Source organism: Panulirus ornatus, chromosome 11 (genome assembly GCF_036320965.1).
Source record: "Panulirus ornatus isolate Po-2019 chromosome 11, ASM3632096v1, whole genome shotgun sequence".
In the NCBI taxonomy this organism is placed as follows: Eukaryota; Metazoa; Arthropoda; class Malacostraca; order Decapoda; family Palinuridae; genus Panulirus; species Panulirus ornatus.
In genome coordinates, this window is record NC_092234.1 from 3,252,565 (window position 1) to 3,280,307 (window position 27,743).

The following is a 27,743-nucleotide window of genomic DNA, read 5'->3' on the forward strand; positions in this document are numbered from 1 at the left end:
TTGGTTGAACTCTTATTAATGTTTATTTCACAGATTGTTATGATTCTTGGGTTATTGTTATCGTTCTCTTCATAACTGTTGAATAAAAAAATACCATTACAAGAACCCAACCTTACCTTAGTGCAAGCTAACATTTTTTAATGATTATCGGTGCAGATGGAATAGAATTCTATAAGCTGTAATGAATCTAAATATGTAATTTTGTTTTCCGGGTGCCTAGAGCAAATAACCTTCAAATTTTATATAATGACTTATTACAGAAAAATATCAAAGTAGGTTGATAACTAAGTTTCCATTATAGTAATTAGAAAAAAAATGTATATTTTCCTCTTCGTTGGTCGCCATTTCCCGCGTGAGCGAGGTAGCGTCAGGAACAAAGAAAGGCCTCATCCCCACACATTCATTCTCTAGCTGTCACGTGTAAATGGAACGAAACCACATCTCCCTATCCACGAACAGGTTCCAAAGACTTTTCCTTAATTTATCCCAGGGGTAGGGGAGAAAGAATTCTATCCTATTCCCTGGATGTTGTAGGTGAGCAAAGGCGGCGGGAACAAGAGGCTGGAATCCCTTCTTGTGTTTCACTTTCTAAAAGATGAGAGAAGGAGCCAAGCAGGGAATGTTCATTCTTCTTGAAGGTTATGGCTGGATTTTCTTGTGATCCTAGAGCTGCCTTGCTAACGCAGTAACGGTGATCAGGTATGATTTTTTTTTTTTTTTTATTTGATCGCTGTTCCCTGTGTGAGCAAGGTAGTAGCTACTAGGAAGAAAGTTGTATGAAAATTAGGTACTAAAAAGAGCAGCTTTAACAGCTGGAGAATGTTATAGGTTGATCAGGTCAGAGGAGTGGAGGATTAAATGAATTACATAAGATACATGAGATACTTTTGTATGGACTAGAAAGTAATGCCAGATGTCAAAGCAGCACATTCATTCTATGATGCGCTTGACTTTATAATGTTGCTTGTTTGTTTTCATCCAATCCCTGCAAAGCTTAATTGCTGGAACTTAAAGGGAATGAACCATGGAAAACCTACGTTTTGAATTATGCCTAGATCTCTCATTATTGGTTTATTTTCTTATTACAGTAAAAGCTTCAGAGACCCTTGGATTTCTATCAAATACTCTTGGCTCTCTCACCAGAAAAACAAAATGTGGGTTTAGTTAGTGTTTAAGCCTAGAAAGATACTTTAAGCATGGATCTTTGGAATTTATATTCATGTGGAGCTTGCCAGAATCACATTCAAGACTATCACAACTTAAAAGGTTCTGAATGCTCCTGTGCATATTCTGAATAATGAGCATAAGTCATTTACAGGATGTCGTTAATGGCTTATAAATATATCTGGCAACCATGGTCCAGTTTTTACATAAATTATAAATTGCATGACCTCAGCATGGTTTTTCTGTCAGATGCCTAGGAATTTTTAAACACTACCTTCAAAATGTCTAGCAACTTGATCACTATTTTCGATACATCAACATGGGCCCCTTACACTGTAAGGTTCCTGCTAGAGTGTAAGGGTCCCATGTTGATATATCGAAAATCATGCCTAAAAATTTTGTTTCATCGTATGGAATGATAATCCTTCAATAACACAAGTGGAAATGTGTTTTTTTTTTAAGTTGATCTAGAAAATGTACAGCTACAGTTTTGTATGTGTGAGTAAATTTTGTGTACTGTCAAACATACTTGGGAAGGCATGAATTAGAGGTTTGTATTATATGATGGACATTGGCTGAACCAAAGGAAACCACAGAATAGCCTGTTGGGCTTGGCTCTAGATGATGGGTTATGGTTTTTGTGCATTATACACGATAGCAGCAAAAAGAATGTAAGCAAATAAGGCCATTTTTTTGTTCCTTGTACTACCTAACTGTGGCAGGAAATGGCAAAAAGGGAGATGCATTATTTTCTCTTCACATTTGTGTGTAGGCCTTCACAGTTTATGTCTTGAGACCAAAGACAGTAAAGGTTGAGTGATTGAATAACATACAATAAATGAGGTAATGGCACATCTCCTTTATTCTTTGGTAAAAATACATTTAAATTACCACTTGAAGAGAATGAGACATGCAAGAACATGGTCCTCTTAAGAGCTCTGTCCTGCCAGACTTAAGAGAGATGACAAGGTAACTTCCTATACATTGTATAGTTACATCATTTGCAGTCAACCAACCTAATGCATAATATATCAAAATAAACTATAAAATAATGTTTATGATAACTAATGTCTAACACAGCATCGGACTTAAAATGTTGGTGTACCTGAATATTAATATAGTTTGTCTTTATTACCAAAACTTCCATGGGAGTCAGCTTCAATGATTTGAAAAAATAATTTACAGACCCTGTTTGTGGGGGAAGAAATTGCTGTATTGAGTGTTATTTTTTGAATTCCTGAGTGTTTGGAGAAGACTTTTGAAGGGTGACTCTGCTTAAAAGCAGGAAATGACAAAAGTACTAAGAGAGAGGTAACCACTCGGATAGAAATGGCATATACTGTATTAAAAGGAGTAACTGATTTTTTTTCCACCCATGCACACACATCAAAAAGTAACATACCATTAGTGTGTTACTTAGCAACTTTGCCACTATTACATTCACACAAGCATTGCTGCAGTGCTACATTAAAACAACCTTACCCATCATTCTTTTTATGAAGCTTGCTACCTTAGTAAACAACATTTAAAAAAATAGTTATATCTTGATAACTGTAAATTTGGTGACAAGTGTGATATTCTTATGTTTGACTTCCTAGGAGAAACCACTGTACAGTATAAAGTACAGTATATATTTATGTTTCATAACTTACATATGAAAATATTTGTGATTTATTTATTCTTAAGTAAATATTCCATTAAAGACCCAAACTGCTGATGCAACATTTAATCTTAAATGATAATGGGTAAAAAAAAATCTAGTCACCCAGAAATACTCTAGATATATATAGCAACTTCCTGTAATTATTTACCACCTGAATTTCCTGTATCAATCAAAACACTACAAAGGTTTTCGAGAAAACAGTAGAAGGCTGACCAAAAAGAACGAAGCAAGACTTACAACATTGACAGACAGACAGCCCAGCTGACATGCACCAATGTTCTTCAATCTTCCAACATATGCAGGAGAGAAAAGCAAATGACGGAATAGGAGTTGACAATGATGAAAAATAAGGGACAAGTCATATTAACCAATATGTATACAAAACAAAGAGTGTTACCTGGACTCCACCTACTAGTAGTTACATTGCAAGCGAGAAGTCACATTCGGCAAGGCTATATCATCGTCAGTGGACGGAAAGGAGTAGTCTTGTCAAGGACCTCTTTGCTCCAATTGAGTCCATTCCCCTGCTCCTGCATGGAGTGCAGTCTCAGGGTTGTAGGAGCCCCATAAAATGGGTTATGAAATTATATAATAATAATAATAACAATAATAACAATAATACACAAAACTTACTGGACAAGTTTGTATTACAACACCTGCACAGTCTCCAAAATAATTAGGACTAAGGTAAGCTCCGAGACAAATAATGAAACGTGAAAATATTTTAAATTCTTGCACAGACACTGCTATTATTGCTAGATGTAACACAACATATTCTATTGTTCCATCTTGTAACTCAATCACAAAGTTAGCTTTACACTCACTGTGCATCAAATTTACATTGTGACCTCAGGGAAATTACGAGACAAAGATTGTCTGGGTTGCTCAAGTGTAAGGTTGTCTGTCTAACTTAGTATTCAGTGTTCTTTCCTCCTCTCTGACTAGCTGTATTTAATACATAAATTTCCTCTTACATCATTATTATGCTGTGTGTAGAATCCTTAAAAGCACCACAGCCACCATGTATCTCTGCACACCATCCATAATAGCAGCACCCCAAATGTCTTTCCATCTTGCATCTCGTCTTCCTAAACACTCTACATTCATCTTTTATATTACAGAAGTCTGCTTATCACTAATCAAACAGGATTACATACCTGTTGAACTATCTGGCATCTGCATATAAATATCTTAAAAAGTCTAGAATCACACATACAGGAATGCATAATCGTATGCACACATGGACACCTTCACATGCCCCCTACCCCCCAAGAAACATGCAGAGACATACACACATATACAAGCACATGCACAAAAGTCTCGAATACGTACGGTCACAAATCACCTGTATTTTGTGTTGAAAGTATGTCAATCTTTTTCACCCATGACAACACTGACTGCAATGGCACGGAGTATTTCTACACCTACCATTATCTGGCAGCCTCATCAGAAACAACTGAAATGTATATTGAAATTGACTAATACACTTCCAATAAAATCTGATATGGGAATAGCCTTTACTGAATTTGGGGCTGGCACACAGCAGGATCCCACACCTAAAGCTCTGGCAAGGATGTAGGTATGTACACACCAATGATACACTGATACGGTTCTGCATTGTAAGTCATCTAGATGGTATGTCACTGCAAATAATGACTTGGAAGGAGAAGATAGCCCCTGGGGTAAAATATACAAGAAAAGCAGCAAATAGGTATTACAGCAAATGAATACCATAACTTATCCACAGACAATAACACCAATATTACTTCAGAACCCTCATCCAAGAAGCAATTTCAGTGTGCAGTAATAAAGTTCAAGTGTATGTAATACAGTATAGTATCAACACAGACTGAAAAAATCTACAAAAAATTTTGTACTGGTGAAGATCACAAGTACTGGGTGCATTTTTCAGACATGCTATACAAAACAAAATTATCCATGTCAAAAAACAAATAAAGGGGGGAGGGGACAAAAATGAGAAGGCAAAGGAAAAAGGAACATAAGGAATATTTACATTGAATTAGGATAGGTCTGATTCATTAAATTATAATCATATAGCCTTACTTACTTTCACTAACTCACATCCAAATATTTAGCAATAAAAAAACAATCTGCAAATAATTCCAAAACATATAACTAACGATTCAAACTATTTAGTATGCTACTCAAATAGGGAAAATTGCAGAGGATCGACTACTGGTCACACAATAGCTGCAGAGGACCACTAGTAGCAACCTAATGGCAGCAGTCACCTGATGACTGTACAGGTCCATTAACAGTTAAATGGTGTCTGCAGAGGACCATCAGCAGTCTCCCAGTGGGCTGGTGAGGGTTATCACCAGTAACCTGATGGCTGTAAAGGACCATTAGCAGTAACTTCATGACTGCAGAGGACCTTTAATGTAAACTGATAGCTGCAAAGGACCATTAGCAGTAATCTGGTGGTTGCACATGCCATTAGCAGTCACCTGATGGTTGCAGACCAACAATGATAGCAAAGGACCGTCAGCAGTTTTCTAACAGCTTAACAGACCATTAGTTGTTATCTGATAACTTCAAACAACATAAGCAGTTGCCAGATGACAGCACTGACCCAAAACAAATAAAATGACAGCTGAAGAGGACCATTAGCAGTCAACTGCCCACTACCAGTTGCACGCAGCTGAGGGGGAATCATCGACTGTCATGTAATGCCTGCAGAGTATCATTACCAGCCACCCGATGGCTGAAGAGGATAGTTAGCTGTTGCCTGATGTCTGCATAGAACCATCAAAAGTCATCTGACAACACCAGACAACCATTTGTGGTTAGTTGATGGCAACAGTAGACCATTAGTGGTTACAAGATAGCAGCAGATGACTTAATGGTTACATAATGGCAACACTAGGCCATTATGTTACAAAATGGCAACAATAAACCATTCATGGTTAAAAGATGGTAGGAGGACCTTTAACGGTTATATGATGGTAACAGAGAAAAATTAGCATATGTCCTTGGGATTGCAAAGGACAATGTCACCTGGTGGCATAACAGGAACCCCTTGCAGTCACTTAATGGTAGGAGAGGAATATGAGCTATCACTTGAAGCCTGCAAAGAACAAATTGCAGTCATCATTTCTGTAAAACACTAGTAGATACTCAGAATAACTAAATGCCATCTGACAGTATTGGATCACTGATACTTACATGATGGATGGTGAGAACTACTAGCAGTCTTCTAATGACTGGAGACAAATAATATTTAATGGTTACAGAGGACTACTGACGGTCATCTGAACATTGCAGTCACCAAGATTCACAATGCCTTGCTTATTAAAGCTTAAAATGTCTTCAATAGTATAAAGCAATGTACTCAAAAAAAAAAAAAAAAATTATATATATATATATATATATATATATATATATATATATATATATATATATATACCGGTATTAGCACAATACAGACACGTTAACCCTCATAATTAGTGCTATACATTTGGTAATTACATAGTGATATAGTATCACAAAAGAGGGGCTTTGTCTGTACATTATCTGGGACACAAAACTATAAATATATATTGATAAAGGACTGTAATCTTTAAGCTATTCAGCATGTACACCTGCACATAAACAAGGTTCCACCACTTAAGGATACTCTACATCATGTGGAAATAATTTTTAACATCATTAGGTGGGTACCTACATGAACAGGGCGATTCCATTATACAAATCTGGCAACTGGTAGAGCAATGCACAACCCCACCATGACAAAATATTTTGAATGATACCTCTTAAGTTACATAATAAATTAAAAAAGGGGGGTGATTGAGCCCAAAGTATGCGAGGAAATCAGTTGAAAAGGACCGACTCGGGGTCCTCACTTTCCAACTGCTTGATATGGCGCAGGACATCTTTCTTAGTGATGATTCCAAGTAGCCGCCTGCAACATTAAACATCATTCAGTTGAGTAATTAACATTTATATAAACATGTCATCAGTTAGCATCAATCCCCAGTACCTGCATGCTGGGTCAGATACATCAATCAGTTCAGCAATTAATTTCATCACCACCAAAGTCATCAGTTATCACTAACATCATCCCTAGCAGCTCCCTCCTTAGTAAGATAAACCATTCAGGTAGTCCAGCAACATAACACTAACACTAATATTAGCATCAGCAGCAGCTTTCAGTCAAACATCATTTACTTGTGTTATCAATATAGTACATATAATGTTAACAAAACCACTGAAATAACCTGAATGGTCAAGACAACATTCGGTTGTACCCTCAACATAAATATTACTTTCAGAACCATCATTTCCATTATCCCCATTTACTACACCATGACCATCATCATCCCCATATGCTCCATGACATATATCAATACAACTGCCAGCAGCCAGCAGCAGATTCAACTATATCTAGACCATCAACTTGTCAGTACACACCAAAATAATGAGCACAATCATCACCAGCAATATCAACAGCTGCCATCAGCAAGATCAAACACAGACCTAACCAGGGCATCAATACATACATATATCTATTTATTTTACTTTGTCGCTGTCTCCCACGTTAGCGAGGTAGCACAAGGAAACAGACGAAAGAATGGCCCAACACACACACATACACATGTATATACATACACGTCCACACACGCAAATATACATACCTATACATCTCAACATATCCTTTTCTACACATATATAAAAAAAAAATTTTTTTTTTTTGCTTTGTCGCTGTCTCCCGCGTTTGCTAGGAAGCGCAAGGAAAGACGAAAAAAATGGCCCAACCCACCCCCATACACATGTATATACATACGTCCACACACGCAAATATACATACCTACACAGCTTTCCATGGTTTACCCCAGACGCTTCACATGCCCTGATTCAATCCACTGACAGCACGTCAACCCCGGTATACCACATCGCTCCAATTCACTCTATTCCTTGCCCTCCTTTCACCCTCCAGCATGTTCAGGCCCCAATCACACAAAATCTTTTTCACTCCATCTTTCCACCTCCAATTTGGTATCCCACTTCTCCTCGTTCCCTCCACCTCCGACACATATATCCTCTTGGTCAATCTTTCCTCACTCATTCTCTCCATGTGCCCAAACCACTTCAAAACACCCTCTTCTGCTCTCTCAACCACGCTCTTTTTATTTCCACACATCTCTCTTACCCTTACGTTAATTACTCGATCAAACCACCTCACACCACACATTGTCCTCAAACATCTCGTTTCCCCTCAAACATCTCGTTTCCAGCACATCCATCCTCCTGCGCACAACTCTATCCATAGCCCACGCCTCGCAACCATACAACATTGTTGGAACCACTATTCCTTCAAACATACCCATTTTTGCTTTCCGAGATAATGTTCTCGACTTCCACACATTCTTCAAGGCCCCCAGAATTTTCGCCCCCTCCCCCACCCTATGATCCACTTCTGCTTCCATGGTTCCATCCGCTGCCAGATCCACTCCCAGATATCTAAAACACTTTACTTCCTCCAGTTTTTCTCCATTCAAACTTACCTCCCAATTGACTTGACCCTCAACCCTACTGTACCTAATAACCTTGCTCTTATTCACATTTACTCTTAACTTTCTTCTTTCACACACTTTACCAAACTCAGTCACCAGATTCTGCAGTTTCTTACATGAATCAGCCACCAGCGCTGTATCATCAGCGAACAACAACTGACTCACTTCCCAAGCTCTCTCATCCCCAACAGACTTCATACTTGCCCCTCTTTCCAAAACTCTTGCATTCACCTCCCTAACAACCCCATCCATAAACAAATTAAACAACCATGGAGACATCACACACCCCTGCCACAAACCTACATTCACTACGAACCAATCACTTTCCTCTCTTCCTACACGTACACATGCCTTACATCCTCAATAAAAACTTTTCACTGCTTCTAACAACTTGCCTCCCACACCATATATTCTTAATACCTTCCACAGAGCATCTCTATCAACTCTATCATATGCCTTCTCCAGATCCATAAATGCTACATACAAATCCATTTGCTTTTCTAAGTATTTCTCACATACATTCTTCAAAGCAAACACCTGATCCACACATCCTCTACCACTTCTGAAACCACACTGCTCTTCCCCAATCTGATGCTCTGTACATGCCTTCACCCTCTCAATCAATACCCTCCCAAATAATTTACCAGGAATACTCCACAAACTTAAACCTCTGTAATTTGAACACTCACTCTTATCCCCTTTGCCTTTGTACAATGGCACTATGCACGCATTCCGCCAATCCTCAGGCACCTCACCATGAGTCATACATACATTAAATAACCTTACCAACCAGTCAATAATACAGTCACCCCCTTTTTTAATAAATTCCACTGCAATACCATCCAAACCTGCTGCCTTGCCGGCTTTCATCTTCCACAAAGCTTTTACTACCTCTTCTCTGTTTACCAAATCATTTTCCCTAACCCTCTCACTTTGCACACCACCTCGACCAAAACACCCTATATCTGCCACTCTATCATCAAACACATTCAACAAACCTTCAAAATACTCACTCCATCTCCTTCTCACATCACCACTACTTGTTATCACCTCCCCATTTGCACCCTTCACTGAAGTTCCCATTTGCTCCCTTGTCTTACGCACTTTATTTACCTCCTTCCAGAACATCTTTTTATTCTCCCTAAAATTTAATGATACTCTCTCACCCCAACTCTCATTTGCCCTCTTTTTCACCTCTTGCACCTTTCTCTTGACCTCCTGTCTCTTTCTTTTATACATCTTCCACTCAATTGCATTTTCTCCCTGCAACAATCGTCCAAATGCTTCTCTCTTCTCTTTCACTAATACTCTTACTTCTTCATCCCACCACTCACTACCCTTTCTAATCAACCCACCTCCCACTCTTCTCATGCCACAAGCATATTATATAAACATATATACAAATATACATATACATATATACACATGTACATAATTTATAATGTCTGCCTTCATTCATTCCCACCGCCATCCCGCCACACATGAAATAACAACCCCCTTCCCCCGCATGTGCGCGAGGTAGCGCTAGGAAAAGACAACAAAGGCCACATTCGTTCACACTCAGTCTCTAGCTGTCATATATAATGCCCCGAAACCACAGCTCCCTTTCCACATCCAGGCCCCACAGAACTTTCCATGGTTTACCCCAGACGCTTCACATGCCTGGTTCAATCCACTGACAGCACGTCAACCCCGGTATACCACATCGTTCCAATTCACTCTATTCCTTGCATGCCTTTCACCCTCCTGCATGTTCTGGCCCCAATCACTCAAAATCTTTTTCACTCCATCTTTCCACCTCCAATTTGGTCTCCCACTTCTCCTCGTTCCCCCCATCCTCTTGGTCAATCTTTCCTCACTCATTCTCTCCATGTGACCAAACCATTTCAAAACACCCTCTTCTGCTCTCTCAACCACACTCTTTTTATTACCACACATCTCTCTTAACCTATTATTACTTACTCGATCAAACCACCTCACACCACATATTGTCCTCAAACATCTCATTTCCAACACATCCACCCTCCTCCACACAACCCTATCTATATCCCACGCCTCGCAACCATATAACATTGTTGGACCCACTATTCCTTCAAAAATACCCATTTTTGCTCTCTGAGATAACGTTCTCGCCTTCCACACATTCTTCAATGTTCCCAGAACCTTTGCCCCCTCCCCCACCCTGTGACTCACTTCTGCTTCCATGGTTCCATCCACTGCTAAATCAACTCCCAGATATCTAAAACACTTCACTTCCTACAGTTTTTCTCCATTCAAACTTACCTCCCAATTAACTTGTCCCTCAACCCTACTGAACCTAATATCCTTGCTCTTATTCACATTTACTCTCAGTTTTCTTTCACACACTTTATCAAACTCAGTCACCAACTTCTGCAGTTTCTCACCCGAATCAGCCACCAGCACTGTACCATCAGCAAACAACAACTGACTCACTTTCCAAGCCCTCTCATACACAACAAACTGCATACTTGCCCCTCTCTCCAAAACTCAAATCAACATTAATAAGTATGTAATAATCTTAAGTAAGGTTTAAGTAGTGATGCATGTGTGCAAAAGGAAAGGAAGCAAAGATGTCTTTTACAACAGAGATGAGAGGAAGCAAAGATGTCTTCTACAACACAGACTACCACAAATCTGAATATAACAACTGGGAAGCCCTTCCTGCAAGTAGAAATGGCAGAGTGGATTACGAATAATGGTTACAAAATGTGAGAGTAACTCCTCACCCATTATGTGTAGCTAAAGTCTGCCTTAATCCAAGCTTTCTGAACATGTCTACCACTGTCTCCATTGGTGTCTGGTCGGTAATAGTGATTGGTGCCAGGTCCAGAATCTTGCGGAGGCGGAGAGGTGGAGGACCCATCCATGGGGACGGTACTGAGGCAGTAAACAACACAATGGAATCTCCTACTATACCTTCTGTGTTCTTCTTAGCTTGATCTGCAGAAAATATATAGTGAAAACAACAATAACACGAGACGTACATAATACTAAGTCTTCTATTGAACATATGTGGTAACTTCATTACAGTAAAAAGTTTTCTGTTGTCAATCAGTTCTTGTGCATAAAGCAAGTTCTGAAAATTTCCATAAGCTGAGGGCATATATTTCTAAACTCTAACCACAGCCCACACACTTTCTGAGCTGCAGCTCAACCTTCACTATGACTCAACTGCAGCACAAGAAAGATATGAAAAAATATGAAAACAAAACCATATAGTAGTGTGGTAAGATACTGGCATGGAAATTTCAAAGATAAGTGTGGACTGAAAAAGTTCCCGGTCAGTGTGATGCATCAGCTTTGCGGCTGGATTATGAAAAAACAAAGATGCCCCTATTTTTCCAGTAGCATTCAAGGCCTAGAACTCCTATCAAACAACACTGTTCGGACATACACATCTTTGCCCTAACAGACACCAAAGTAAAGAAACAATGCTGAATTCTATCTAGGTTCTTCAGTCTGAAGTCATGAACTAAAATCGAGTGGAACCTGAGTTCTACACTTCGGCTTTGAAGGCATGGCAATTACCATTAATAGCTACGGCTAAAGTGTACAAGGGAAAAGCCATGGAAACTTTGCCTCCAAGCCCTCTTTTCTACCCGGTCTACCAAACTGTCCATACTATTATAAAACAGGAGGCTCTTAACATAAAAGTACCACACTATAATCCTCTACTTACTAATTGCTATATTTAAGTCTCTTCTAGCCACAAATCCAACCAGGTACTGAGACTGCCTACTCACGACCACAGGGAACCCATTGTGGTCTGTCTCTCGAAGAAGCTGCTCCACGTCATCCAAAGTCATGCTATCTTGTGTAATCACATAGAAAGACTCATTTTTCCTGTGAAGAACAGCAAAGATAACAGAGATGAGTAAAGGTTAGGATGTGCATTCTATTTACAAAGTAAAATTTTTCATCTGGGCACTTTATATAAATATACATTTACATTGATACAAGAAAACTGCCTCAATGAAGTGTTTATACTATTTGCAATGATTTTCAAAAATTAGTGGTTAGGAGAAACTTTGCCAAACAATAGACAGATGAAGTAATTATACCTTAGTACTAAAGTAAAGGTGTTAAAGATGAATGTAAACAATTGAGGAATTCATTACTACCTTAGAAGAAATGGCACGAGACTGTTGTGTAGTGCTGGTATGAATGTTTTATATATAAATTTTCAACAAAAGGATGTAAGTAAATATAGAGCATATACAAACTGACTGTGGGGCAGACAAGAGTAAAACTAATAAGTCTGTGGTATAGAAGACTATGTTGTATGTATAAAGTTTGGTCTATGAGGGGTTGGGTAGGCTTTCTTAAGAAATAAGTTAAGTGTTCTGTAAAATTAATTTAGTGAACTACCTACTTACCCATGGGTACCTACAATGAGATTTTGCATTAGAGTTGCCCTCTGCTAGTGGCCTGTTAAGGGTGAACCACTAAAGGCTAAGAAGTAGCACTGTAGTTCAACAGTTATGGAGACTATTGCTGTGGCCACCCCTTTATGGGAGCTCCAATTGGAATGGCTATCAGAGATAAAGACAAACAGATATAGAAGGGCTGGCACACACTTCTCTGCGTATTAGAAGGAAAAAGAAAGGATAAAAAGAAATGAAATAAAGTGTAAAATTGACTTGCAAAATAAGTCCAATGGAAATCAAAGTAATGCTGATGCAAATGTACATAGTAAGCTTGAGGTGATAAGCATATATGTAAAGTGTGCATTAACTGAGGTTGTCACACTTGTGTGTGGCAAAGTTTAGAATGAATTTTGGAAAGAGAGAAATCCCATGATGAAATTAAGATTCATGGAAGTTGGCTAAGGATAAAAACACTTTGGAAGAAGCTGGATCTTCCAAAATGTGATTATATATTATATATATGAGTGACTGAGTTTGGAAAAGTGTGTGGAAGAAGAAAGTTAAGAGTAAATGTGAATAAGAGCAAGGTTATTAGGTACAGTAGGGTTGAGGGTCAAGTCAATTGGGAGGTGAGTTTGAATGGAGAAAAACTGGAGGAAGTGAAGTGTTTTAGATATCTGGGAGTGGATCTGGCAGCGGATGGAACCATGGAAGCAGAAGTGGATCATAGGGTGGGGGAGGGGGCGAAAATCCTGGGGGCCTTGAAGAATGTGTGGAAGTCGAGAACATTATCTCGGAAAGCAAAAATGGGTATGTTTGAAGGAATAGTGGTTCCAACAATGTTGTATGGTTGCGAGGCGTGGGCTATGGATAGAGTTGTGCGCAGGAGGATGGATGTGCTGGAAATGAGATGTTTGAGGACAATGTGTGGTGTGAGGTGGTTTGATCGAGTGAGTAACGTAAGGGTAAGAGAGATGTGTGGAAATAAAAAGAGCGTGGTTGAGAGAGCAGAAGAGGGTGTTTTGCAGTGGTTTGGGCACATGGAGAGGATGAGTGAGGAAAGATTGACCAAGAGGATATATGTGTCGGAGGTGGAGGGAACAAGGAGAAGAGGGAGACCAAATTGGAGGTGGAAAGATGGAGTGAAAAAGATTTTGTGTGATCGGGGCCTGAACATGCAGGAGGGTGAAAGGAGGGCAAGGAATAGAGTGAATTGGAGCGATGTGGTATACCGGGGCTGACGTGCTGTCAGTGGATTGAAGCAGGGCATGTGAAGCGTCTGGGGTAAACCATGGAAAGCTGTGTAGGTATGTATATTTGCGTGTGTGGACGTATGTATATACATGTGTATGGGGGGGGGGTTGGGCCATTTCTTTCGTCTGTTTCCTTGCCCTACCTCGCAAACGCGGGAGACAGCGACAAAGTATAATAAATAAATATAATATAATAATATTATATATATATATATATATATATATATATATATATATATATATATATATATATATATATATATATTTTTTTTTTTTTTTTTTTTTATACTTTGTCGCTGTCTCCCGCGTTTGCGAGGTAGCGCAAGGAAACAGACGAAAGAAATGGCCCAACCCCCCCCCCCCCATACACATGTACATACACACGTCCACACACGCAAATATACATACCTACACAGCTTTCATGGTTTACCCCAGACGCTTCACATGCCTTGTTCAATCCATAATATATATATATATATATTTATTTTTTTTTTTTTTTTTTTTTTTATACTTTGTCGCTGTCTCCCGCGTTTGCGAGGTAGCGCAAGGAAACAGACGAAAGAAATGGCCCAACCCCCCCCCCCCCATACACATGTACATACACACGTCCACACACGCAAATATACATACCTACACAGCTTTCCATGGTTTACCCCAGACGCTTCACATGCCTTGATTCAATCCATTGACAGCACGTCAACCCCTGTATACCACATGACTCCAATTCACTCTATTCCTTGCCCTCCTTTCACCCTCCTGCATGTTCAGGCCCCGATCACACAAAATCTTTTTCACTCCATCTTTCCACCTCCAATTTGGTCTCTCTCTTCTCCTCGTTCCCTCCACCTCCGACACATATATCCTCTTGGTCAATCTTTCCTCACTCATTCTCTCCATGTGACCAAACCATTTCAAAACACCCTCTTCTGCTCTCTCAACCACGCTCTTTTTATTTCCACACATCTCTCTTACCCTTACGTTACTTACTCGATCAAACCACCTCACACCACACACTGTCCTCAAACATCTCATTTCCAGCACATACATCCTCCTGCGCACAACTCTATCCATAGTCCACGCCTCGCAACCATACCACATTGTTGGAACCACTATTCCTTCAAACATACCCATTTTTGCTTTCCGAGATAATGTTCTCGACTTCCACACATTCTTCAAGGCCCCCAGGATTTTCGCCCCCTCCCCCACCCTATGATCCACTTCCGCTTCCATGGTTCCATCCGCTGCCAGATCCACTCCCAGATATCTAAAACACTTCACTTCCTCCAGTTTTTCTCCATTCAAACTCACCTCCCAATTGACTTGACCCTCAACCCTACTGTACCTAATAACCTTGCTCTTATTCACATTTACTCTTAACTTTCTTCTTCCACACACTTTTCCAAACTCAGTCACCAGCTTCTGCAGTTTCTCACATGAATCAGCCACCAGCGCTGTATCATCAGCGAACAACAACTGACTCACTTCCCAAGCTCTCTCATCCCCAACAGACTTCATACTTGCCCCTCTTTCCAAAACTCTTGCATTTACCTCCCTAACAACCCCATCCATAAACAAATTAAACAACCATGGAGACATCACACACCCCTGCCGCAAACCTACAATCACTGAGAAGCAATCACTTTCCTCTCTTCCTACACGTACACATGCCTTACATCCTCGATAAAAACTTTTCACTGCTTCTAACAACTTTCCTCCCACACCATATATTCTTAATACCTTCCACAGAGCATCTCTATCAACTCTATCATATGCCTTCTCCAGATCCATAAATGCTACATACAAATCCATTTGCTTTTCTAAGTATTTCTCACATACATTCTTCAAAGCAAACACCTGATCCACACATCCTCTACCACTTCTGAAACCACATTGCTCTTCCCCAATCTGATGCTCTGTACATGCCTTCACCCTCTCAATCAATACCCTCCCATATAATTTACCAGGAATACTCAACAAACTTATACCTCTGTAATTTGAGCACTCACTCTTATCCCCTTTGCCTTTGTACAATGGCACTATGCACGCATTCCGCCAATCCTCAGGCACCTTACCATGAGTCATACATACATTAAATAACCTTACCAACCAGTCAACAATACAGTCACCCCCTTTTTTAATAATTTCCACTGCAATACCATCCAAACCTGCTGCCTTGCCGGCTTTCATCTTCCGCAAAGCTTTCACTACCTCTTCTCTGTTTACCAAATCATTTTCCCTAACCCTCTCACTTTGCACACCACCTCAACCAAAACACCCTATATCTGCCACTCTATCATCAAACACATTCAACAAACCTTCAAAATACTCACTCCATCTCCTTCTCACATCACCACTACTTGTTATCACCTCCCCATTTGCGCCCTTCACTGAAGTTCCCATTTGCTCCCTTGTCTTACGCACTTTATTTACCTCCTTCCAGAACATCTTTTTATTCTCCCTAAAATTTAATGATACTCTCTCACCCCAACTCTCATTTGCCCTTTTTTTCACCTCTTGCACCTTTCTCTTGACCTCCTGTCTCTTTCTTTTATACATCTCCCACTCAATTGCATTTTTTCCCTGCAAAAATCGTCCAAATGCCTCTCTCTTCTCTTTCACTAATACTCTTACTTCTTCATCCCACCTGAGTACTCACTACCCTTTCTAATCAACCCACCTCCCACTCTTCTCATGCCATATATATATAAATGTGAATAAGAGCAAGGTTATTAGGTACAGTAGGGTTGAGGGTCAAATCAGTTGGGAGGTAAGTTTGAATGGAGAAAAACTGGAGGAAGTGGAGTGTTTTGGGTGTCTGGGAGTGGATCTGGCGGCGGATGGAACCGTGGAGGCGGAGGTGGGTTGTGGGGTGGGGGAGGGGGCGAGGGTCCTTGGAGCCTTGAGGGATGTTTGGGGGTCAGGAACATTGTCTTGGGGGGCAGGGGTGGGTGTGTTTGAAGGAATAGTGGTTCCAACAATGTTGTATGGTTGCGAGGCGTGGGCTATGGATAGAGCTGTGCGCAGGAGGGTGGATGTGCTGGAAATGAGATGTTTGAGGACAATGTGTGGTGTGAGTTGGTTTGATCAAGTAAGTAATGTAAGGGTAAGAGAGATGTGTGGAAATAAAAAGAGCGTGGTTGAGAGAGCAGAAGAGGGTGTTTTGAAATGGTTTGGGCACATGGAGAGAATGAGTGAGGAAAGATTGAGAAAGGGGATATATGTGTCGGAGGTGGAGGGAACGAGGAGAAGTGGGAGACCAAATTGGAGGTGGAAAGATGGAGTGAAAAAGATTTTGTGTGATCGGGGCCTGAACATGCAGGGGGGTGAAAGGAGGGCAAGGAATAGAGTGAATTGGATCGATGTGGTATACCGGGGTTGACGTGCTGTCAGTGGATTGAATCAGGGCATGTGAAGCGTCTGGGGTAAACCATGGAAAGCTGTGTAGGTATGTATATTTGCGTGTGTGGACGTATGTATATACATGTGTATGGGGGTGGGTTGGGCCATTTCTTTCGTCTGTTTCCTTGCGCTACCTCGCAAACGCGGGAGACAGCGGCAAAAAAAAAAAAAAAAAGTTGATGGAGAGAGGTGGGTGATTATTGGTGCATATGCACCTGGGCATGAGAAGAAAGATCATGAGAGGCAAGTGTTTTGGGAGCAGCTGAATGAGTGTGTTAGTGGTTTTGATGCACGAGACCGGGTTATAGTGATGGGTGATTTGAATGCAAAGGTGAGTAATGTGGCAGTTGAGGGAATAATTGGTATACATGGGGTGTTCAGTGTTGTAAATGGAAATGGTGAAGAGCTTGTAGATTTATGTGCTGAAAAAGGACTGATGATTGGGAATACCTGGTTTAAAAAGCGAGATATACATAAGTATACTTATGTAAGTAGGAGAGATGGCCAGAGAGCGTTATTGGATTACGTGTTAATTGACAGGCGTGCGAAAGAGAGACTTTTGGATGTTAATGTGCTGAGAGGTGCAACTGGAGGGATGTCTGATCATTATCTTGTGGAGGCTAAGGTGAAAATTTGTATGGGTTTTCAGAAAAGAAGAGTGAATGTTGGGGTGAAGAGGGTGGTGAGAGTAAGTGAGCTTGGGAAGGAGACCTGTGTGAGGAAGTACCAGGAGAGACTGAGTACAGAATGGAAAAAGGTGAGAACAATGGAGGTAAGGGGAGTGGGGGAGGAATGGGATGTATTTAGGGAATCAGTGATGGATTGCGCAAAGGATGCTTGTGGCATGAGAAGAGTGGGAGGTGGGTTGATTAGAAAGGGTAGTGAGTGGTGGGATGAAGAAGTAAGAGTATTAGTGAAAGAGAAGAGAGAGGCATTTGGACGATTTTTGCAGGGAAAAAATGCAATTGAGTGGGAGATGTATAAAAGAAAGAGACAGGAGGTCAAGAGAAAGGTGCAAGAGGTGAAAAAAAGGGCAAATGAGAGTTGGGGTGAGAGAGTATCATTAAATTTTAGGGAGAATAAAAAGATGTTCTGGAAGGAGGTAAATAAAGTGCGTAAGACAAGGGAGCAAATGGGAACTTCAGTGAAGGGCGTAAATGGGGAGGTGATAACAAGTAGGGGTGATGTGAGAAGGAGATGGAGTGAGTATTTTGAAGGTTTGTTGAATGTGTTTGATGATAGAGTGGCAGATATAGGGTGTTTTGGTCGAGGTGGTGTGCAAAGTGAGAGGGTTAGGGAAAATGATTTGGTAAACAGAGAAGAGGTAGGGAAAGCTTTGCGGAAGATGAAAGCCGGCAAGGCAGCAGGTTTGGATGGTATTGCAGTGGAATTTATTAAAAAAGGGGGTGACTGTATTGTTGACTGGTTGGTAAGGTTATTTAATGTATGTATGACTCATGGTAAGGTGCCTGAGGACTGGCGGAATGCGTGCATAGTGCCATTGTACAAAGGCAAAGGGGATAAGAGTGAGTGCTCAAATTACAGAGGTATAAGTTTGTTGAGTATTCCTGGTAAATTATATGGGAGGGTATTGATTGAGAGGGTGAAGGCATGTACAGAGCATCAGATTGGGGAAGAGCAGTGTGGTTTCAGAAGTGGTAGAGGATGTGTGGATCAGGTGTTTGCTTTGAAGAATGTATGTGAGAAATACTTAGAAAAGCAAATGGATTTGTATGTAGCATTTATGGATCTGGAGAAGGCATATGATAGAGTTGATAGAGATGCTCTGTGGAAGGTATTAAGAATATATGGTGTGGGAGGAAAGTTGTTAGAAGCAGTGAAAAGTTTTTATCGAGGATGTAAGGCATGTGTACGTGTAGGAAGAGAGGAAAGTGATTGCTTCTCAGTGAATGTAGGTTTGCGGCAGGGGTGTGTGATGTCTCCATGGTTGTTTAATTTGTTTATGGATGGGGTTGTTAGGGAGGTAAATGCAAGAGTTTTGGAAAGAGGGGCAAGTATGAAGTCTGTTGGGGATGAGAGAGCTTGGGAAGTGAGTCAGTTGTTGTTCGCTGATGATACAGCGCTGGTGGCTGATTCATGTGAGAAACTGCAGAAGCTGGTGACTGAGTTTGGTAAAGTGTGTGGAAGAAGAAAGTTAATAGTAAATGTGAATAAGAGCAAGGTTATTAGGTACAGTAGGGTTGAGGGTCAAGTCAATTGGGAGGTGAGTTTGAATGGAGAAAAACTGGAGGAAGTGAAGTGTTTTAGATATCTGGGAGTGGATCTGGCAGCGGATGGAACCATGGAAGCGGAAGTGGATCATAGGGTGGGGGAGGGGGCGAAAATTCTGGGGGCCTTGAAGAATGTGTGGAAGTCGAGAACATTATCTTGGAAAGCAAAAATGGGTATGTTTGAAGGAATAGTGGTTCCAACAATGTTGTATGGTTGCGAGGCGTGGGCTATGGATAGAGTTGTGCGCAGGAGGATGGATGTGCTGGAAATGAGATGTTTGAGGACAATGTGTGGTGTGAGGTGGTTTGATCGAGTGAGTAACGTAAGGGTAAGAGAGATGTGTGGAAATAAAAAGAGCGTGGTTGAGAGAGCAGAAGAGGGTGTTTTGAAGTGGTTTGGGCACATGGAGAGAATGAGTGAGGAAAGATTGACCAAGAGGATATATGTGTCGGAGGTGGAGGGAACGAGGAGAAGAGGGAGACCAAATTGGAGGTGGAAAGATGGAGTGAAAAAGATTTTGTGTGATAGGGGCCTGAACATGCAGGAGGGTGAAAGGAGGGCAAGGAATAGAGTGAATTGGAGCGATGTGGTATACTGGGGTTGACGTGCTGTCAGTGGAGTGAATCAAGGCATGTGAAGCGTCTGGGGTAAACCATGGAAAGCTGTGTAGGTATATTTGCGTGTGTGGACGTATGTATATACATGTGTATGGGGGGGGGGTTGGGCCATTTCTTTCGTCTGTTTCCTTGCGCTACCTCGCAAACGCGGGAGACAGCGACAAAGTATAATAAAAAAATAATTTTTTTTTTTTTTTTTTTTTTTTTTTTTATACTTTGTCGCTGTCTCCCGCGTTTGCGAGGTAGCGCAAGGAAACAGACGAAAGAAATGGCCCAACCCCCCCCCCCCATACACATGTACATACACACGTCCACACACGCAAATATACATACCTACACAGCTTTCCATGGTTTACCCCAGACGCTTCACATGCCTTGATTCAATCCACTGACAGCACGTCAACCCCTGTATACCACATGACTCCAATTCACTCTATTCCTTGCCCTCCTTTCACCCTCCTGCATGTTCAGGCCCCGATCACACAAAATCTTTTTCACTCCATCTTTCCACCTCCAATTTGGTCTCCCTCTTCTCCTCGTTCCCTCCACCTCCGACACATATATCCTCTTGGTCAATCTCTCCTCACTCATTCTCTCCATGTGCCCAAACCATTTCAAAACACCCTCTTCTGCTCTCTCAACCACGCTCTTTTTATTTCCACACATCTCTCTTACCCTTACGTTACTTACTCGATCAAACCACCTCACACCACACATTGTCCTCAAACATCTCATTTCCAGCACATCCATCCTCCTGCGCACATCTCTATCCATAGCCCACGCCTCGCAACCATACAACATTGTTGGAACCACTATTCCCTCAAACATACCCATTTTCGCTTTCCGAGATAATGTTCTCGACTTCCACACATTTTTCAAGGCTCCCAAAATTTTCGCCCCCTCCCCCACCCTATGATCCACTTCCGCTTCCATGGTTCCATCCGCTGACAGATCCACTCCCAGATATCTAAAACACTTCACTTCCTCCAGTTTTTCTCCATTCAAACTCACCTCCCAATTGACTTGACCCTCACCCCTACTGTACCTAATAACCTTGCTCTTATTCACATTTACTCTCAACTTTCTTCTTCCACACACTTTACCAAACTCAGTCACCAGCTTCTGCAGTTTCTCACATGAATCAGCCACCAGCGCTGTATCATCAGCGAACAACAACTGACTCACTTCCCAAGCTCTCTCATCCCCAACAGACTTCATACTTGCCCCTCTTTCCAGGACTCTTGCATTTACCTCCCTTACAACCCCATCCATAAACAAATTAAACAACCATGGAGACATCACACACCCCTGCCGCAAACCTACATTCACTGAGAACCAATCACTTTCCTCTCTTCCTACACGTACACATGCCTTACATCCTCGATAAAAACTTTTCACTGCTTCTAACAACTTGCCTCCCACACCATATATTCTTAATACCTTCCACAGAGCATCTCTATCAACTCTATCATATGCCTTCTCCAGATCCATAAATGCTACATACAAATCCATTTGCTTTTCTAAGTATTTCTCACATACATTCTTCAAAGCAAACACCTGATCCACACATCCTCTACCACTTCTGAAACCGCACTGCTCTTCCCCAATCTGATGCTCTGTACATGCCTTCACCCTCTCGATCAATACCCTCCCATATAATTTACCAGGAATACTCAACAAACTTATACCTCTGTAATTTGAGCACTCACTCTTATCCCCTTTGCCTTTGTACAATGGCACTATGCACGCATTCCGCCAATCCTCAGGCACCTCACCATGAGTCATACATACATTAAATAACCAAGATGTGAAAAAAGGAGAGATAGGTAGTATGTTTGAGGAAAGGAACCTGGATGTTTTGGCTCTGAGTGAAACGAAGCTCAAGGGTAAAGGGGAAGAGTGGTTTGGAAATGTCTGGGGAGTGAAGTCAGGGGTTAGTGAGAGGACAAGAGCAAGGGAAGGAGTAGCAATACTCCTGAAACAGGAGTTGTGGGAGTATGTGATAGAATGCAAGAAAGTAAATTCTCGATTAATATGGGTAAAACTGAAAGTTGATGGAGAGAGGTGGGTGATTATTGGTGCATATGCACCTGGGCATGAGAAGAAAGATCATGAGAGGCAAGTGTTTTGGGAGCAGCTAAATGAGTGTGTTAGCGGTTTTGATGCACGAGACCGGGTTATAGTGATGGGTGATTTGAATGCAAAGGTGAGTAATGTGGCAGTTGAGGGAATAATTGGTATGCATGGGGTGTTCAGTGTTGTAAATGGAAATGGTGAAGAGCTTGTAGATTTATGTGCTGAAAAAGGACTGATGATTGGGAATACCTGGTTTAAAAAGCGAGATATACATAAGTATACTTATGTAAGTAGGAGAGATGGCCAGAGAGCGTTATTGGATTACGTGTTAATTGACAGGCGCGCGAAAGAGAGACTTTTGGATGTTAATGTGCTGAGAGGTGCGACTGGAGGGATGTCTGATCATTATCTTGTGGAGGCTAAGGTGAAGATTAGTATGGGTTTTCAGAAAAGAGGAGTGAATGTTGGGGTGAAGAAGGTGGTGAGAGTAAGTGAGCTTGGGAAGGAGACCTGTGTGGGGAAGTACCAGGAGAGACTGTGTACAGAATGGAAAAAGGTGAGAACAATGGAAGTAAGGGGAGTGGGGGAGGAATGGGATGTATTTAGGGAATCAGTGATGGATTGCGCAAAAGATGCTTGTGGCATGAGAAGAGTGGGAGGTGGGCTGTTTAGAAAGGGTAGTGAGTGGTGGGATGAAGAAGTAAGAGTATTAGTGAAAGAGAAGAGAGAGGCATTTGGACGATTTTTGCAGGGAAAAAATGCAATTGAGTGGGAGAAGTATAAAAGAAAGAGACAGGAGGTCAAGAGAAAGGTGCAAGAGGTGAAAAAAAGGGCAAATGAGAGATGGGGTGAGAGACTATCAGTAAATTTTAGGGAGAATAAAAAGAAAAAAGATATATATATATATATATATATATATATATATATATATATATATATATATATATATATATATATATATTTATATATATATATATATATATATATATATATATATATATATATATATATATATACAGGGTAAAGGTGAAAGTTATAGAAACCTGAACAAAAAGTGCAAAAGCTGCAACACATGAATATAAAAGAAAGAGGGTATTTCTGTTCTTTCAATAACCATGTACTGTCATATAGTGTCTGCAAAAACCCTTGTCCACCTGCCTGTACATTTTCAAAGGCGATGTCACACTTACAATTCAGTACTTTCTCTATCCTTTGGCCTTGGCTACCATCTGCAGATCTCTGGGCATGGAATGCACAAGGTTACTGAAGTATTCTATGTCCATTTTTGGGGTCCAATGGGTCTTGATCTCATGAATGAGGTAAAGCACTGATGAAATACTGCAGGAAGTAGCCACCTATTTGTAAGGTCTGAGCTGCCAGTGCACCTAGAAATCTCAGATGCACCCACATTCTCTTGCTTCAAGGAGAGGATTTGGGTTTTCACCTCCTAAGAAAGATAAGAGCTAACCATCTTGAAGCAAAGGTGAAAGAAATACAGCACCCAGAAGCAGAACTCCCAAAATGGAGTGGAAGCCAGGAGGAGTAAAGAAATAACATCTTCCCCTCAAGACAGCCAGAAGCACACTAAGGAAGGTTGTTGGGGCTCACACAGTCAGAAACACTAGTCTCAGTGACCAGATGCATGATGATTTCACCCTGAAGCTATCATATGCTTGTAACCACAATAAACCTTAAGTGTGCATTAGCTCCTAAAATTCATGAGGGACAGAAAATGTGTTTTGCAGACATATGTCTGCCTCTGCCTCACTAGCTGCCCTCTTTCCCAGCCATTCATGATACTTTTTTGCTATAGAAGTCAGTCAACTAATTTTTCTATAAAAATGTTTGATAGTTTAGTAAGCCACCACTTCAGTGGTTGTCAAGTTGAACTCCTCTGACCCAGGTAGTTGTCTTTTCTTTCTGCCTAACCCACACATGGACTACTGGCATTCTGTCCACAAACATACAATCTCTCCTTGTTGCAAATAAGATCTGACAGTACTTAACTCACACAGCTAATTCTTTGTTACTAAATTATCCTGTTGTTAGCACTATGCAACAGCATTATCTTTTGGCAAAATGGTAAGAGCAATAGACAGAAGTAGTAGGTAAGAACATTTAGGTAGGAGCATTAGGTAAAAGTTGTAGGTAGAAACATTTAGCTTGAGCATTAAGTAGTAGTAATCGGTACAAACAATAGGCTGGAGCATTAGGTAGCAGTAATCAGTACGAACATTAAGCTGGAGCATTAGGTAGTAGTCTGTCGGAACATTAAGCTGGAGCATTAGGTAGTAGTAGTCACTAGGAACATTAGGTAGGGGCCTCTGCATACACTGCAATAGAGGTGCTCTCTGCCAGTGACCTTTTATGGTGAGGCACCAAAGGCAAAGAGACTGCACTGGAGTTCACTAATTATGGATACTCTACTGCCATGGCCACCCCCTTCAGGAATTGCCAGGAAGGAACAGGTGCTTAAGATACAGATAGACTGATAGAATATTTATTATTTATTTATCATACTTTGTCGCTGTCTCCTGCGTTAGCGAGGTAGCGCAGGGAAACGGACAAAAGAATGGCCCAACCCACCCACATACACATGTATATACATACACGCCCACACACCCACATATACATACCTATACATTTCAACGTATACATACATATACATACACAGACATATACATACATACATACACATGTACATATTCATACTTGCTGCCTTCATCCATTCCCATCGCCACCCTGCCACACGATATGGCACCCCCCCTCCCCCCACGCGCGCGCAAGGTAGCACTAGGAAAAGACAACAAAGGCCACATTCGTTAACACTCAGTCTCTAGCTGTCATGTGTTATGCACCAAAACCACACCTCCCTTTCCACATTCAGGCTCCACAAAACTTTCCATAGTTTGCCCCAGATGCTTCACATCCCCTGGTTCAATCCATTGACAGCACATCAACTCCAGTATATTGCATCGTTCCAATTCACTCTATTCCTTGCAAACCTTTAACCCTCCTGCATGTTCAGGCCCCGAGCACTCAAAATCTTTTTCACTCCAACCTTCCACCTCTAATTTGGTCTCCCACTTCTCCTCGTTCCTTCTACCTCTGACACATATATCCTCTTTGTCAATCTTTCCTCACTCATTCTCTCCATGGGACCAAACCATTTCAATACACCCTTTTCTGCTCTTTCAACCACACTCTTTTTCTCATCACACATCTCTCTTACCCTTTCATTACTTACTGGATCAAACCACCTCACACCACATATTGTCCTCAAACATCTCATTTGCAGTGCATCCACCCTCCTCTCCACAACCTTATCTATAGCCCATGCCTCGCAACCATATAACATAGTTGGAACCGCTATTCCTTCAAACATACCCAATTTTGCTCTCCAGATAACGCTCTCATTTTCCACACATTCTTCAACATTCCCAGAACCTTTGCCTCTTCCCCCATCCTGTGACTCATTTCGGCTTCCATGGTTCCATCTGCTGCTAAATCCACTTCCAAATATCTAAAACACTTCACTTCCTCCAGTTTTTCTATCAATCCTCCAGATTGATAGAAATGTATGATAAAAGAAATTATTGATTTGCCCTTTCAACTACAGTTGTATAAGAAAAAAAGACTTCCAGAACAGCTTGCAGGACAACAGTTTGTCTGATAACAACTCACCCAGGCTTCATGACATCATGTGCTAGAGTTGTGTGGCTGAACTCTTCTTTGGACTCTAGGAAAGGGTATCCATTAAGTATGATGTGGGCATCATAGATACCCTCACGACCAAATGCATCCCCAATCCACTTGCTTGCCATGACTGCTGCCATCAGAGGTACAATGTAGCGCACACCTCCAGTCAGCTCAAACATGATCACCACCAGTGACACTATAACAAATAATCATGAAGTAGATTCTACTTTCAGAGACATAAAATCATAAATGCACTCAGCAAAGTTCTCAAGTGCAAAGAAAATTGCATGGATACTGTCCTTAATGATCAACACATTTCAGTTCTTTAGGTAAACATTAAATTACACTCACTCATGACAGGGAACTGCATTAAGTAAGATATAACATTTTGATCACAAAACAACTGCATACATATAACTGAGCCTTTGAGAAAAATTCTACTTCAGCTTCTTCTATTCCTACTACTTTTGGAAAATAATTAAACACATGGGGAGTATTTCCAGTCCACACTTCCAAATTCACATAAAAACTTTAAAGATTTCTTTAGGTAAACCATACTTTATTATGCTGTCATAACTTAAAAAAATGACAAAATGTTTAATAGAGTATTTCATCAATAAGTTCAAGAAAAAAAATTAACCTTATATACTATCATTCTTAAAAGAAAATTATCAATAAAAAACATCTAAATATGAAACACTGGTGCCCTTACTGAAATTAACTAATAAACTGTGAAGTCATATGCAATTCATGGGGAAGATATCATGTTACTAAAATTCATTTACAAAATTAAAGTCATGTTTACAGAAATAAACTAATGTTGAAGTAGAAACAATTATGTAAGTTAAAATCTACATCAAGGCAAATGATAATGTAATTATTACCAGTCATGCGAGTGACTCCCCCAAGGACAGCAGCAGCCCCAACCATAGCATAAAGGCCTGGAGTGATGCAGTTCTCTCCTGTGCTGCATTCCCCAGCAAACACTGCCCACTCCTGTTTGTGACTGTAAAGATAAGTCATCATCAAACATTGCAACAATACAGATCACTCCTTAGACAACAAAATAATCATTCAAAAGTACCTTTAAAAGCATGTCTTTTGTTCTTTGTCATAAATCACTATTTTCCAATATATAACACAAAGGCCCATGCACTACCCTCCCTACATAATTTTCAAAGATATACCACTAACAAAGCTACTCTCACTTCCACTGCTCCATCTGAAACATCTCCCTAAGATTTTCTACCACTCACCTCACTAAATCATAAAACTTCAGTAATTCTTTTTACTACAACTTCTTACATTCCACATCCAACTTTTTATTATTCTGACCTCTCCCAAATACCATAGCTTCAATTAAGTTTATAATTTTCCCACCTTATTAATCCTAAATAATCCCTTGCATGTCTTTTTTTTCTTCTAGGTGCTTCAATGTTTTCAGCTTCTTTGCAATGTCTTTTTTTTCCCAATAGTTATTCCACACTCTCCTGACCTCTAATACTAGTTCCACTATCAATAATTCATACCATCATCCTAATCAGTTCTCTAAAGTACAGTAACCTCTCAACTTCATCTGGTATCACAAGCAATCTCCCATACATAACTAGTATACCCTCATTTTCCATACAAACCTTCCTTCTGAACCCATTTATCATCTTGCAAAACAGCACAACTTTCTCTCATAGATCTTCATTCATTCTGAATTTCACAGGTGC

The 27,743-nt window shown here is 40.7% G+C and overlaps 1 protein-coding gene across 4 annotated transcripts in view; it reads right to left on the bottom strand.

Moving 5' to 3' along the window:
• Positions 1-2,629: 2,629 nt before the first annotated feature.
• Positions 2,630-27,743, bottom strand: part of ClC-c (chloride channel protein 3) — a 74,393-nt gene continuing 49,279 nt past the window's right edge. For all 4 annotated transcript variants that reach the window (XM_071666379.1, XM_071666377.1, XM_071666378.1 and 1 more), the window contains 5 exons: positions 26,910-27,031; positions 26,011-26,221; positions 12,062-12,225; positions 11,109-11,322; positions 2,630-6,749 (listed from right to left, as the gene is read on the bottom strand). In XM_071666379.1, the coding sequence (XP_071522480.1) occupies positions 6,659-6,749; positions 11,109-11,322; positions 12,062-12,225; positions 26,011-26,221; positions 26,910-27,031 (802 nt within the window). In that variant the 3' untranslated portion in view covers positions 2,630-6,658. The remainder of the gene's footprint in view (positions 6,750-11,108; positions 11,323-12,061; positions 12,226-26,010; positions 26,222-26,909; positions 27,032-27,743) is intronic.